We start from the raw sequence: 15946 nt of genomic DNA, 5'->3' as shown, positions 1-15946 counted from the left end.
CTGCCCCGGGACAACTGCTGGTGATGGATTTTGAATGCGACCACATGATCAGCGGACCAATCGGCAGCCGTCAGCTCATCCAATCCGGGGCCTGCCAAGACTTAAAGACACAGACAATAACAGCCACCAAAACAGATTATGGACAGGGCCATAACAGCTACTTTTCTTTAAAAAAAAAAACCTGCCACTCACTTTTTCTAAATATGCTCCATTAAGTGAGTCGTCTTAGACTTGATGTTAATACCTACCTCAGTTGCACTGACTGGTGGTTGGTGGTTGTTAGTTTATTCAAATATTGTGCACTAAATAGCAAAGATGTTTATTAATGCCCCTTGTGTTGTCCAAAGCGGCAGAGTTTATAACAAACTGAAAAAAATACTTGAGTTGCGCTGTCACTGTTTACATTTTTTTAATAATTATTTATTCTGTAATATGTTGGATACAACATGCTTTTCATTTTAAATAAATGTTCTTAATTCCAAACTAGTCCCTTGTTTTTTTGTTAAATTATATGACTAAAGCTGTTACCTGTAAATTTAAATCATGTTTTTATTAAGTACTCGGTAACGGTATCGGTGCATCCCTACAAAAAAGATGTCACCTCACCACAGGGGTGTAGTGCAGCCAGAAGGCAATGGAGTAATGCTCCGCCACTTCTTATTTCTGAGGAAATAAAATAGTCAATTAACTCAATTGGTTGCAATTTATTCATCATTTTGATACATACACCCATGCTAGTGGGATTTTTTGGGTGGTCTACTAATATTGCACTAATATATATTACAAGGATGCAGTTAGCTTATTTCAGTAATTACCTCCCAAGAGCAGTAAATATCAGCGGTGTGAAATTACTCAAAAAAGTTTTATATTTTAGATTCTTCAAAATATCCACCCTTTGCTTTGCTTTGGAGATGGAGCTGGACCAGATGGTGGCAAGGCAGCTGCAGATGGGTGCAGGATGCTGGACATGTCTGGCTGAGCCTGTAGCTCAGACATGAACAGGTGCAGACACCTGCCAAACACTAGCCATCCCCACCCGAAAAATTGGTACAGGTGCGGAGCTCTGCTGTACCCTGGCTGGCCTCACCCTAGGAACCGGCATGGGTGCAGGAGCCTGAGGAGTAGGTAAGGGTGCAGGAGAGGCAAAGGGGGACTATAGGAGGAGGATCGAGGACCATTTGAAGAGTAATACCAGCCGGCAGGTGTGGCAAGGCATCCAGCACCTAACCAACTATAAGATCAATCTCGGAGCTGCGGACGGTGACCTGGAGCTGGCAGAGGAGCTGAATATCTTCTTTGCCCGCTTTGAGACCAGGGTACCGGAGGTATTGGAGCCACAGCAGCAACACGCCACCCATAGCAGCACCACCCTCACCCTGGAAGAGCACGAGGTGAGGCGCATGCTGCAGGCTGTTAACCCGAGGAAGGCGGCGGGTCCTGATGGTGTGCCAGGTCGAATATTGAGGGATTGTGCAGGACAGCTGGCTGGGATCTTCACCAGGATTTTCAACAAATCCCTCGCACAGGCGACTGTCCCACTCTGCCTGAGTCCTCCACCATAGTCCCCTTGCCTAAGAAGCCCCACATCACCGGCCTGAATGACTACAGACCGGTGGCACTCACCCCAGTGGTAATGAAATGCTTTGAGAAGCTGGTCCGCAGACACATCACAGCAGCCCTGCCCCGCAGCCTGGATCCACACCAGTTTGCCTACAGAGCAAACCGATCCACGGAAGACGCTGTAGCCACAGCACTCCATGCTGCATTAACTCACCTGGAAGAGCATGGTAGCTATGTGCGGATGCTCTTCGTGGATTACTGCTCAGCTTTTAACACCATCCTTCCACACAAACTGGTGGCCAAGCTACAAGACCTGGGGCTTCCATACAGCACCTGCATGTGGATCAATAGCTTCCTCTCGGGCCGTAGACAGAGAGTCAGAGTTGGCCATCACACATCCTCAGCCCTGAGTCTCAGCACTGGCTCACCCCAGGGCTGTGTGCTCAGTCCACTGCTCTACTCTCTCTACACACACGACTGCACTCCTCGCCACCACAGCAACATCTTTGTGAAATTTGCAGATGACACCACAGTGGTGGGGCTCATTTCCAAGGGAGACGAGTCTACGTACAGAGACGAGGTGGAGCAGCTGACGTCATGGTGTAAGGCCAATAACCTCCTCCTCAACACTTCAAAAACCAAAGAACTCATAATAGACTTCAGAAGGAAAAAGGCAGAGATCCAACCACTATTCATAAATGGGGACTGTGTAGAAAGGGTGGCAAGCTTCCGCTTCCTGGGAGTCAATATAGAGGAGAACCTTTCCTGGAGTGTGAACACCTCCGAGCTGCTGAAAAAGGCCCAACAGAGACTGTACTTCCTGAGAATTCTCAGGAGGAATAACATCACACAGAGACTGCTGGTGTCCTTCTACAGAGCCACCATTAAGAGTGTTCTAACTTACTGCATATGCATCTGGTACACTAGCTGCACAGGGGCTCAGAGGAAAGCACTCCAAGGGATCATTAACACCGCCCAAAAGATCACTGGCTGCCCTCTCCCCACACTGGAAGTTCTACACAACGCCCACTGTTTTAAAAAGGCCCAAAACATCATAAAAGACACCTCACATCCTGGCCACTCCCTGTTCGAACTGTTGCCCTCAGGCAGACGGTACAGGGCAATCAGAGCAAGGACTAATAGACTCAAACACAGCTGTTATCCAACTGCAATAACACATCTGAATACTACAAAAAAATGTCCATCACGCCACTCTTGTGTTAATCTATGCACGGTCTGAAGCATGTGTGTGAGAATGTATGTGAATGTTTTACTGTTACATCTTATTAGTATTTTAAGTATTCTATCTATTTTATTTATTGAATTTTATTGTTTTATTTATATTTTGATATTGCTAGGGATGATGCAATGATCGGGGACCATTCTTAATTTCGTTGTTCTCATGACAATGACAATAAAGTTTCTGATTCTGATTCTGAGAAGGCTGGGTCGCGGCTACCCTGACCCTGGGAGCCAGGACTGGCACAGGTACTGCCTGGACGCCCTCTGTTTCCACCCAGAAAACATACGCGGGTCTGAGGACCAGTGGCGCCTCAGCTGCCCTGGGAACAGGAGTAGCGACCGGAAACAGTTCTTTGAGGTGCTGACAGGGGAGCGACACCAGAAATCTTTAATTTTTGTCAGTTCTCTTAGTTATCATGCTTCTTTCCCTCTCTGGACCCTCTGTCCCCCTTTAACGGGTGGGCCATATATGGGATGACCGCTGTGTTTGGGCACTTGTCAAAGTATAAAAATTACAGGCTATTATTAAAGCTAATTCTCTCAGACCTCTCATTATTTTCCAGCCTCCCCCAATCCCCATTCTGGTTGTTTCCTGCTTCCACCTTTGTGCTCAGACTAGGGCTTTTTACCTTCTTTACAGTTAAACAACTAATCTTCCAGGACGGGCGATTCTCTGCGCTCCTCTCCTCTTCTCTTCCAGAGATAACCTTCACCTTAATGGGAGCAATTGTATCCATTACATTTAACATTTTGCATTAAAGCTATTGACGAGCTCATTGACTGAATTCATATTCTGCCTAATATTATACAACATGGAGATGGGGTGATGCTTTACTACACAAGAAATATGTGACTTTATGTGTGTTGAAAACAAGACTCAGTTATTGGGCCTGTGGTGAGTTGTGTCATTTCTGTTTGCACTTCCAACACTATCTTTGGCAGTTTGTGTTCCTTCTTAAAAAGTGCAAAAGACTCAAAATTCTTCCTTCATAGTGCTGGTACGGAAGCTCAGTATTCCAAAGTTTTGACATATATTGTCCTACAATTTTTCTAAGTGCCATCAAAAACATTCTGAAATCTTTTTTTTTTTTTTTTTTTTTAAAAAAAAACAAAACAAAACAAACAACCTTTTTGGTTTAAATTGAGTTCATATATCCTTCAAGGACGCCTTCTTCTTGAACCAGATTTGAAGAACTTCTTGATAACACCCTCATTATTTCATAAAATCTTCATCAGGTTTAGATGGCTTTACATTTTGCATTCAGTTATCCATAGTATGTATTTTTGTGTACAAATCAAGTCTACTGTACAGTTATGATGAACCACAAAAATATAATAGTGCATTTGTAAGCACATATGCAACAAAATATCAAGGCCACAGTTGAATAAAAATATGAATGTAATATTTTAAGAAATGTGCCATTTTCTGATTAAAGATGTTATTAATAGTAATAGTCATTGTCTAACATACGATGAAGTTTGGATTTAAAGAACAAAGCTGCATCTCTACATGGGAAAATGTGAAAAGAAAAAGCCTTTTGAGAGAGGAAAATATGCTTGATTTTACCAACACACTTTCATTTTTATAATTATTTATAATTTGTCAAATTACAAGTTCATTTTCATCACACAATGGCATTTCAATAGAGAAGAATTCATTAGAAAAAAAATAAATTACAACTACAAATTAAAATGAAAACTTAACTGTAAATATTAGTAACTCAAAACCTTCAATGTTTATTAAGGTCATCACATCTATGATGCAAAACAGCATGATGCTGTTATGGAGCTTGACACCTGAATAAAGGTTTCTAATAATATGTGACAAGGTCTATATAGCAGTGGTGGACAAAAGGTCACATTAACGCAGCAGGATCTGCTTCAAGTGACATTTTTCTCACACAGTGAGTGCATGGGTTCATGCGGACATCTCCATGCCTGTCAAGTTTTTCTGATTGCATGGACTCATCTGTGGAGATGTACATTACAATGCACCAACTGTGGATGTGGCAGGCAGGACAGGTTACAACAACGCAATTAATGTATGGGGACGATGTGTTTTAATGTAATAATTTAATGATTTTTAAATAGTATCTAATGTTTTGATACATTCGACATGTGAAATGCATAAAGCCTTAAAAACAAATGTCTGATAAATGTATTTAAAAATGCATTGTAGCATACACCTACATAGATGTTGTTACAGTTTTACTTGCACAACTGCAGCTTTCTTCTTCAGCCTTTATAAATAGGACTTATTTGTACAAAACAAAAAAGCCTTTATTTTTCTATTAAAACTTTTAATCTATAACCCTTTTTTGTGAAAGTTAATACATTTATTTTAATATTAAGACTAATATGAGTGCACTAAAATTTCAAGAATAAAGTTGCAGGATCTTTTGCAGTCATGTAAAACTCAAAGATACTATGTGTTTTTGAAATGTAGCTTTTTTTGGTTCCTGTGCAAAATGTGTTTAAAAACAGAAAGCAATGATTTGCAAATCTCACAAACCCATATTTTATTCACAATTTAAAAAAAACTGAAAATATACTAAAGGTTTAAACTAGGAATTATTTTAAGAAAAATATTGGCTCATCTTGAAATTGATGGCAGTTTGTATGAACACTGAGCTTCTGGGAAGCAGGCTTAGCTAAAACTGAGTTGATAATAAAGTTTCCCTCATCTCAGGGTTAACAAACTCAAAGTCAGATCTATACTCACCATCTTTCTAAGTCTTTGACCCTGGGCAATAATCCTGTCAGGCTGTCAGCAAATTTCCTGAAAACATTTACCGTGTGTTGCACACTGGGAATATTGTCAGCTGTCACACTTGGAGCGCATGTAATTTGTGTGAACACTAGGTGGGGCTGAGATGACTTTAAGTGTCATGGTTCCTGGAGTCAGTGTTTTCAGTTTGTTGTTCTTTTTCCTCAGTTAATTTTTTTTTAAAATCTATATTTTCAGTGTTCTTGTAATTATGTTTGGATTATGTCCTGAAGTTTCTGGGTTTTTGTTTATAATTTAATAAACAAGCTTCAATTAATGTCTATCTTTTATTATCATTCTGCTTTTGGTGATTCGGTTTATACTTATTCTTCTTAGCCTTCCCCGTTCCCTCAGTGTAGGTGTTTTCATGACTTCCTGTCTTATTTTGCCATTCAGTCATCTCAGTTTTCTTCAGTTCATGTTTTGTTGTCCATGCTCCCACGCTCTGTGTTTTCTCTGCTGTCTCCTAGTTTTGCACTTCTGCCTTGAGCCCAGCTTTGTCTCCGTGACATCCAGGAGTAAACATCCTTTTGAGTTTATCCTTTTGTCTCCAGGGTCCTGCCTGCCGCACAGCATATCACGACATTGACACTCAAACTATATATTTTATATTATATATATTTTAGAGTTGTTCTTAAACATGGACTATCTGCAGGTTCTGAACATTTACATTGTGTGCACAGACTCAGATTAAGTCATTATTATTCTGAATTATGTCAAACAACATTTTGGTATCTGAATTTCAGCGTCTGAGCCTAGGCACATTTTACACTGAAAAGCAGCTAAATTAGTGTCGAGTCAACCCGGAACCTTAATCGCTGAGATGATAGGCTCTGCAACAGATCAGCAAACCATGTCAGAGTCTACTTATCCAAAACAGATCATGGATTCAGATCTGACATTTTTATCTTCACTTTTTACACCTACATTTTGTTGTTCTTAGGTTAGAAGTGAATAATTAAATTTAGATATCAAATCAAATTAGGATTCCAGCCTCATCTAAAAATCAGTTGGGTGCATGATGACAGCAGGCCTCATAAAAACTATACCGCCAGTGCTACCCCAGAATCTTCTAGCAGATGTATTAATTTAAAATTAATTTCAAATTTTGGTTTGTCTGATTACAGAATTCTGTTTAGGTTTTTCTTACATTTTACACAGTGTCCCAACCTTTTCAGAATCTGGTTTGTTTATTTTAAACCAGTAAAATTTTGATCTTTAAATTTTTAACTTCATTTTCATATAAGTGTGATCTTTTTCTAAAAAGACTGCAATGTTTTTCCTCCCCAAGTGACCTTTACACTCTCACATAAACTGCTTAAGCCACACTAGAAGCTAAAAACCAAAACACAGAAAACAAGCTCTTGTAGTTTTAAATTATACAGGTTTTAAATATCTTCACTTAATGTAGATTCATAAAAAGGTGGCAGTTGGCTGTATGAGCATGTGCATGTTAAAAAACCTAAAGTTTTTTATTTTTCCTCATAGCTCAGAGAAGCTGTGCTTGTGCGCGTGTGTGTGCGTTCAGCGGTTCAGCAGCATGTCGGGCAGTGTCTTCAGGTCGATCTGAGGCAACACCCAGAAACAGTAGAGCAGTAACCATAGCAGCAGCAGCACACGTAGCTCCCAGTTCTCCCTCCACCTACACACACAGAGACAAGTGCAACTTTACTTTCTCTTTGCACAGTGTTTGAGCTCATTTGATTTAATTGGTGGTTGAGCTGCACTCTTCGGCTAGTTCACACACTTGTGCTCTTCATAACATTTTCAGTATTGCAGCACATTCTCGCTATATTAACTCAAGCAGCTGTTTTCATTGCAGACAATTTAACATAGAAGAAACCCACATTTGAGGCAAAGCTATGATGCTGAACCAGACTGCACACTACAGCCGTGCTGGAATTAGCTCACACAGATGGAACGGAAATTTGAATGTGCCTTCCTGTCTGTTACAACAAGATGTCTGCTGTGTTACAAAAGTCATGTCCAGTAACAAATCACATTTTTCTGACAGCAACAGATTTCAGCATTTACCATGTTGTAATTTTTTGTTATATTTACTACAAAAACAAGTTGCATGGACCAGCTACGTTGTGATTTCATTCAAAGGAAGTCTGTGTAGTCTTCACAGGTACATCCAAACGTAGGTTCTCCTGCTAATCTGTAAGCTTCAGAGAAATGAAGACGTCCGTCCTTCCTGTGCCACGTATAAATCTAACTCGAGTGCTGTTTGCTCACAAAAACATAATTTGAAGTTACTTCAATTCAGCAGCTACTGTTACAAACTTGGCAACACGGTAAACCTACATCACAGTTAAAGGCTTGAGTGTTACAAACAACTCCAGTCAGGTCCATAAATATTGGGACATCGACACAATTCTAACATTTTTGGCTCTATACACCACCACGATGGATTCCAAATGAAACGAACAAGATTGTCAGCTTTTATTTGAGGGTATTTACATTTGCAAATGTGCCTCCCACTTCTCAAGGGACCAAAAGTAATGGGACAATCGGCTTTTCAGCTGTTAGATGGCCAGGTGTGTGTTATTCCCTCATTACCCCAATTACAATGAGCAGATAAAAGGTCCAGAGTTCATTTCAAGTGTGCTGTTTGCATTTGGAACCTGTTGCTGTCAACTGCCAAGATGAGATCCAAAGAGGTGTCACTATCAGTGAAGCAAGCCATCATTAGGCTGAAAAAAACAAAACAAACCCATCAGAGAGATAGCAAAAACATCAGGCGTCTCAAAAAGAAGGAACGCACCGGTGAGCTCAGAAACACCAAAAGACCCGGAAGACCACGGAAAACAACTGTGGTGGATGATCAAAGAATCCTTTCCCTGGTGAAGAAAACACCCCTCACAACAGTTGGTCAGATCAAGAACACTCTCCAGGAGGTAGGTGTATGTGTGTCAGAGTCAACAATCAAGAGAAGACTCCACCAGTGTGAATACAGAGGGTTCACCACAAGATGTAAAACCTTTGGTGAGCCCCAAAAACAGGAAGGCCAGATTAGAGTTTGTCAAATGACATCTAAAAAAGCCGTCACAGTTCTGGAACAACATCCTATGGACAGATGAAACCAAGATCAACTTGTACCAGAGTGATGGGAAGAGAAGAGTATGGAGACGGAAAGGAACTGCTCATGATCCTAAGCATACCACCTCATCAGTGAAGCATGGTGGTGGAAGTGTCATGGCGTGGGCATGTATGGCTGCCAGTGGAACTGGTTCTCTTGTATTTACTGATGATGTGACTGCTGACAAAAGCAGCACGATGAATTCTGAAGTGTTTCGGGCAATATTTTCTGCTCATATTCAGACAAATGCTTCAGAACTCATTGGACGGTGCTTCACATTGCAGATGGACAACGACCCAAAGCAAACTGCAAAAGCAACCAAAGAGTTTTTGAAGGGAAAGAAGTGGACTGTTTTGCAATGGCCAAGTCAATCACCTGACCTGAATCGGATTGAGCATGCATTTCATTTGCTAAAGACAAAACTGAAGGGAAAATGCCCCAAGAACAAGCAGGAACTGAAGACAGTTGCAGTAGAGGCCTGGCAGAGCATCAGCAGGGATGAAACCCAGCATCTGGTGATGTCTGTGTGTTCCAGACTTCAGGCTGTGACTGACTGCAACCAAGTATTAAAAAATTAAAGTTTGATTTATGGTTCTTATTCTATCCCATTACTTTTGGTCCCTTAACAAGTGGAAAGCACATATGCAAACTGTTGTAATTCCAACACCGTTCCCCTGATTTGGATGTAAACACCCTCAAATAAAAGCTGACAGTCTGCAGTTAAAGCACATCTTGTTCGTTTCATTTGGAATCCATTGTGGTGGTGTATGGAGCCAAAAACGTTAGAATCGTGTCGATGTCCTAATATTTATGGACCTGACTGTAAATCAGGGAAGGAAATGCTCTTACCAAAAATCAAAGTCATCACGGTCAGCTTTTGTAGTTACAGCTCTCCGACTGTCCTGTGAAAATGCCAGTCGCACTCTCAATATACAGTGGTACTCATTGTTTTAACATCTCTGTGGGAGGGAAAGGAGCATCAAACTCACCACTGACTCGGGGCAATGAGCCCCCTTTCTGTGACGGAGAACTGGTGGGATATGGCTTTCACCTTGTCTGCTGGAACCTCCACTGCTCCTGACGAAACAAAAATCTATCACTTTCATTCTCAACAGGAGACAGTAAAGCCAGGAAATAACAAAAACAATTACTTTTTCAAGCCTCTGGAATCACAGAATAAGTACTGGCATGAAAGCAACACTAAGCTGCTCCAACATTCTGGCTCAAGAAACTTCAGGTTTACAGTGAAAACACTAAAACAAAACAAAGAACCAGACAGGACCAAGCTCTGATTCTACTAATACTTAAGGGTCAGGCAGAACTGAAGAATATAAAAAGGCTTTAAACATTAAAAAAGATCCTTTATTTTTTTCCTTTATTTTCTGCTATGTATTTTTAAAAAGTGAGATTGGTCCAGCTGTGGCTGTAGCTCAGGAGGTAGAGCAGGTCATCTGCTGATAGGTAAAGTTGGTGGTTCAATTCCTGGCACCCCCTAGTCTGCAGGCCAAATATCCTTGGGCAAGATACTAACCCCAACACATTCATACTCTGATAAATGTGTGTGAATGTTAGCTAGAAAGCACAGAAGAAAGTGTTTCACTTTAATGTCTTTAATTCTCAAGTCACAGTCTTGTCTGTCTCATACTGCCTTCCTTTAATTTCCTACAGCCTCCACTTTTCAGGACATTTATAGAAATGTCTAACTGAAAGGCTGGGTCAGAAGAATCCCATCATTTGCCACAACATTGCTTTCCCCCTGGGTAAAGTGTGCTTCTCAGTGTACACTAAGAATAGAAAGCCTACCTCACAGGCTCTGTGTTTTCCCTGGCAGAGACTGGCTTCTGTTGCTCAGCCTCACTGGGATCCCTCCTGTCTGCTAGAACATCAGCATCTCCTAAGGGCTTACATAGCTTCACTCCAGGCAACAAGCAGTGCTGCTGGGATCCAAATACATTCTTTGTCTCTTGGGTGGTCTTTGTGATCACCTAATAGGATAAAAAGAGATATTTTAACAGAATAAAAAGTACAGAAAAAAACGTCACACTTCAACATATCATTGCTTCTGTCCTGCTCATTGTGTGAAAATCATCAACCACTTAATGTATCAGTAATGTCTCTGAGAAACTTGCCAAACAAGCTGAAGGCAGGGCTAGGTGATAAAATGCTACACTGCAAAAACTCAAAATCTTACCAAGTATATTTGTCTTATTTCTAGTCAAAATTATCTCATTACACTTAAAATAAGACACAATCAGCTACAGGGCAACATTTCAGTAAGCTAAAGGAACTTGTTTCAAGACAGTGAATCTTGAAACTAGAGAAAAACTAGAGATTTTTCACTTGTTCCATTGGCAGATTTTTTTCACTTATTTTAAGCTAAAATATCTTGTATTAAGTGAAAAAATCTGCCAATGGAACAAGTGAAAAATCTCTAGTTTTTCTCTAGTTTCAAGATTCACTGTCTTGAAACAAGTTCCTTTAGCTTACTGAAATGTTGCCCTGTAGCTGATTGTGTCTTATTTTAAGTGTAATGAGATAATTTTGACTAGAAATAAGACAAATATACTTGGTAAGATTTTGAGTTTTTGCAGTGTAAATACAGCGAAATAACTTTTCCACTATCGAAATATGAGACATGGTCAATATAAAGTCAGCAGAACTCATGTGTTTCACATTTTGAAGGCTAGAGACAATGACGAGTTGTGTAGCGGTACATACCTTAAGAGCAATAGCAAGAGAAAAGACAAAATGACAACAGAAATGCTCCTGAAAACTCGCAACGCAACAGTGTTACTGACCTTTAAGCCCCAAGAAAGTGAAACAGGTTCACATTTACCTCATCGTGCTCCTCTATCAAGTCCACTTCCCTGAAGTCTTCACCCAGCGGATCGAATTGTTGGTCATCTGGTAAAATGTCTGAAGGTGGTGCTGGCTGCAGAGCAGAGACACTCAAAACAGAGGGCCAGGTTTGTGCTTCAGTGTCAGGTTGGTCTGTAAACATGAGCTCTTCTTTGTCAGGGTAGAACAGATCCATGGGCTCAACAGGGTCACCAACCAGATCCTCTGTTGGAGAACCTCGATCAAAGTCCGTGTAAAACAAAACGTCCATGTTTCTGGACAGGGTAGCTGGTTCAGAGCGCAACGTCCCTATCTCATCACTTGGTTCGGTGTTGAATGGATCCAGTGTACTAAGCTGTGTGTTGGCTATGTCGCTGCTACAAAAGGTGTCAGCTAGTTTGCTCTCATGTCCATCAGGTGGATCAGTGGAATTTACAGCATGCTCAATATCCACTATATGAGTTTCAGCCTCTGTAGAAAAGTTAGTTTCTCCCTGAGAATCATCAAGAGGAGGCTTGCATTTATCACCATCTTCACTTATTTCAATCTGACCTTGCACGTATTCATTTGATGATAGATTGTGTTCATTTATATCAATTAAATGCTGATTTTCTGGATCCATTAATTCTCCTGAAGATGTGGCTTTAGCATTTTCAAACAGACCCTCAGCAATAATTTCATCGTCTTTATTGGAGGTAGAGCTTTTTTCACCTGGGTTTGCAGTACTGTTGACACACATGTCGGTCACCTCGCTTACAAACACCAATGGCTGGCTGAGATTTTCATCATCAGTACCGTGTTCATCCTGTTCTTCTGGCACACTGACAATAGAGATGGAAGGAATATTCATGCCTATGCTTGGATCCTGACTTGTTGTTAATACTTCCTCTGTGTTGGTAGAAGAGGTGTTTTCTAAAGCTTTAGTAATTTGTACAGAATTATTTGTGTCCTGAGAGTCTTGGCTGTCTTTTAAAAGTCCTTCACTTGCTTCATCTTGTGTTTCTACAAGTACTTCATTCCTGCCCTTTAACATTTCTGGTTCTTTTTTGTTCTCTAAAGAACCACAGCAGTCTGTTTTATGACATTCAGTTTCCAATTCAACCTCCTCAGAGACATTTATGTCTTGCAGAAATTCACTTTGACTGTTAGTTTCTCCTTTGTGGTTCTGTGCATCCACAGATTTCTTCACACATTTCTCATCTCTGTGAGTACCGTCTTCTATAATATTCTCTTTCACAGATTCTTCACAATAGTCGCTGGATGTGTTGGAGCTCAGTATTTGAGGTTCAAGGATATCTTCAGCACCAAAGTTGCTCACTTCAGCTGAAGATTCTTGCTCCTTCTCTTTTAGGGACTCAGACTCTAGCTGTGTTATAACCTCAGTATTGATCTGCTCAGGTACCTGCTCCGTTTCCAAGTCCTTGTTGCTTCTTTCAAGTTTTGAATCTTCCACTTCAGCTACTCGCACTTCCCTTTTCTTAGCATGCCCCTGGAATCTGTCCTGCATGCTCTCCAGTGAGCTCAAAGAGTAAATCCCTTCATCAACACAACACTCACTCAGTGACTGCTCATCAGCGGCTCTTTCTTCTATGGATGGGATAAATCCTTCATCAATAGCAGTTACTTCCACAGGAGTCGCACGGTACACATCCCAAGCTGTTCCAATATCACACAAGCAACTTTGGCTCTCACCATCCTTCTCCCCTGCCACGGCAAGCTCACTCTCCACCCAAGAGTCCGGTGAGCTGATTGCAGAGTCATCCATTACTGACTCTGTGTTTACAGACTCGGGTACTGATGAGCCGGTGGGCGAGTGAGTATAAGACAGCTGTGGGTCATCATTGTTGGTTAAGATTTCTTCCACCGGTTTTATGGGGTCATCTGTGTGGGGCGAATCTGTCAAAATGTCATCGCTGGACCACGATCGAGTTGCCGTAACCCTGAAGGAAGGTGGCATCATGCTTCTGTCTTCCGATACAGAGGAAATTAAGATTTTGGGTGGGGGTTGGGCACAGTCCTTCTGAAACATATAGGACCTCTCCCTTATTCTGCTTCGGTGAGTACCTTTACTCATGTGGTCAGAGTCACTGAAGTTGAGTCGGCCCATAGAGACACTTCGTTCAATTAACTGGCAGGGCTCCTCTGGCTGAGACGGGAACAGGGAAATATCAGTTTTCAAATGACTGCTTAGTCAAAATACAATTCAATTCCAATTCACTGATTTTGTCTAGGTAAGGGATCTTTCATACCTCTTCGATACCAGGGAAGTGCTCCAGGAACTGAGACACATATGTAATGATAGACTGCTCATCTGGTGCATTGATAGACACATCTGAGCAAATAAAGCAAAATTGAGAGAGAACAAGAGTGAAAGAAAGAGTAACTAAATGTAAACATGCCTTTTTATTATTATTATTGTTATTATGGTATGATCCTATGTCCAAGATGTGCCCAAAAGACAATCCAGGAACAGGCTTATGAAAATCAAAAAGCCGTGTCCAACTTAAATTAGGTAAGGCTCCTGTTCAACATAATCTCCTTGGGCATGCCTACACAGCTTCCAGTGCAGCTGCTCTGTTTGGAGGGTCTTAGGAGACTCTGACCAGTTTCCTGTCTGTGGCAAAATCTCTACCTCGTCACTGGGGATGAAAGTTAGGTTTCCAGCAGTTTTCACTGGAAGAATGTGATCTTACTAACTCTGACAGTTGTGTGCCAGGCAAGAGACTGAGACCAGGAGCATCGAATGACTGCTTTACAGGAGCACCAAAGCATTCATTACAAGTACAAATACAATGGAACTTCCACGGACTGATCTTAAAAACAAAGCAGCCAATTGAAGACAGCCCAGAGATGCACGAGAGGATTACCTTGAAAGGTTCTATATTTCCACTCATAATAATGGGGAAATCTACAGGCTGTCTGTTTTTTACTGTCTCTTGCATACTAGACCAGGACAAATACAGCATAAGCACTGCAGCTCTGTGTAAAAAGGAACTACCATTACTTTATTAACTCAGTGAAGACTGTCTCAAAGGGCTACTGTGTAGTGTAACAGCATTTTTTATATGTGGTAAAAATAAATGACACTACGCTAAATTTAACAGCTTTGATTTTTTCAAATGATGGTCAATATTCCCCGTCAAATCCTTCAGTCTATCACGTGTACAACAAAAAGGATTTCTCATTCTTTGTTAGCAAATAATCCATCTGAATCTCAGTGTCTGCTAAATCAAGAATTACGTTATCAGCCGAGCTAATGTAAAACATATTTATAGAATACTGTGTGTAACACTGTTTGCAAACACTTCAGATAAAAGTTTCTAGTGGCAGCAGTCTGCCTATGGAGGACAGATGGGAGCATATGTGGTGGTGTAGCATGGGAAACACAAAAGACTACAGGAAGTTACAGTTAAGCAATGTGTCGTATACACAGTGCATGTATTTTTATATTTATGGTCCATTTGTTCTCTGGTGCTGAGTAAAATGTATTTTCTTCCTGTTAATGGGAGTTTACGTTATCATATAACCACTGGGTCATTTTCTTCTCACAAATATAAAAGGTCACTGCTGCATTCCTTACAAAGTAGAATGTAAAACTTCGCCCCCTTAAAAGCAGCATCTCTGAAGGCTATTCATTCTGATACACAAAAGCAGTCGGCTATCCTCAGAAAAGCTGATTCTGACTAGATTCTGACTCTTAACGAAGGTTTTCTTACTGTTGCATTTTAATCTCAAGAAATTACTCACACATTACAAAAATATGCTGATGAGATACACTCAACTACTATTGTCACTGTTCTTGAGCTCTCTTTTATCACGTCATCTGTAAAATAGATGAATTACAGTTTCAGTCACTAGAGTAGTGATTAGGCTGTTAAGTAAAAGTAGCTGTTGTCTTGTTACCTTCAGGTTCCAGAAGGCGCGGTATACCCAGGCTGTAGTGGGCGATTCTGAAGGCATCCTCTAGATTTTCTCTGGAACTTCTCAGTAGGGCTTTCCTCATGTCTACCAAGCTGGAGTCAATGGACTTAATAACAGCCAGGAAAGCCAGACCACTGATCCAGCTTTTACTAAAGTCCTGCACTGCTACACCATACCTGTAACAAAAATAAGAAATAGTCTGTGGAAAGGGCCAGTCCAGGAACACCACCAAAAAAAACCCAAACAAACAAAAACAAACACTACATTGATCATCTCATGGCACTTTCCATTGAAAACGAAAAAACCTGCATAACCAAAGAGGGAACCCCAAACATCAGACGATGCCCGATGAGTAAGCACTTGGTGACAATGGGAGGGAAGGGCGTCCTTTTCACAGGACAACACCTTCGGCAGGACCAGGCTCTAGAGGGGTAACCATCTGCCTCAACCAGTTGGGCAGTGAGGGTAAAAAGGCAAGAGAAAAGCAGAATATAGAGGGACCACAAAGAACTAACTGGATCAAACACAAACAGATA

General features: G+C 41.0%; 1 protein-coding gene across 3 annotated transcripts in view; it reads right to left on the bottom strand.

The window, feature by feature from the left end:
* Positions 1 to 6936: 6936 nt before the first annotated feature.
* Positions 6937 to 15946, bottom strand: part of clmna (calmin a) — a 35256-nt gene continuing 26246 nt past the window's right edge. Inside the window, exons 7-13 of one of the 3 annotated variants that reach the window (XM_026151939.1) lie at positions 15393 to 15586; positions 13739 to 13821; positions 11488 to 13635; positions 10455 to 10636; positions 9641 to 9728; positions 9501 to 9553; positions 6937 to 7211 (exon numbers count right to left, since the gene is read on the bottom strand). In XM_026151939.1, coding sequence (XP_026007724.1) covers positions 7094 to 7211; positions 9501 to 9553; positions 9641 to 9728; positions 10455 to 10636; positions 11488 to 13635; positions 13739 to 13821; positions 15393 to 15586 — 2866 coding nt within the window. In that variant the 3' untranslated portion in view covers positions 6937 to 7093. The remainder of the gene's footprint in view (positions 7212 to 9500; positions 9554 to 9640; positions 9729 to 10454; positions 10637 to 11487; positions 13636 to 13738; positions 13822 to 15392; positions 15587 to 15946) is intronic. The other 2 variants (XM_026151940.1, XM_026151941.1) reach the window with 2 other exon arrangements.

Source organism: Astatotilapia calliptera, chromosome 19, assembly GCF_900246225.1.
Source record: "Astatotilapia calliptera chromosome 19, fAstCal1.2, whole genome shotgun sequence".
Classification (NCBI taxonomy): Eukaryota; Metazoa; Chordata; class Actinopteri; order Cichliformes; family Cichlidae; genus Astatotilapia; species Astatotilapia calliptera.
The sequence above is the reverse complement of the archived record's forward strand: the minus strand, read 5'-3'. Positions and strand labels throughout refer to the sequence as shown.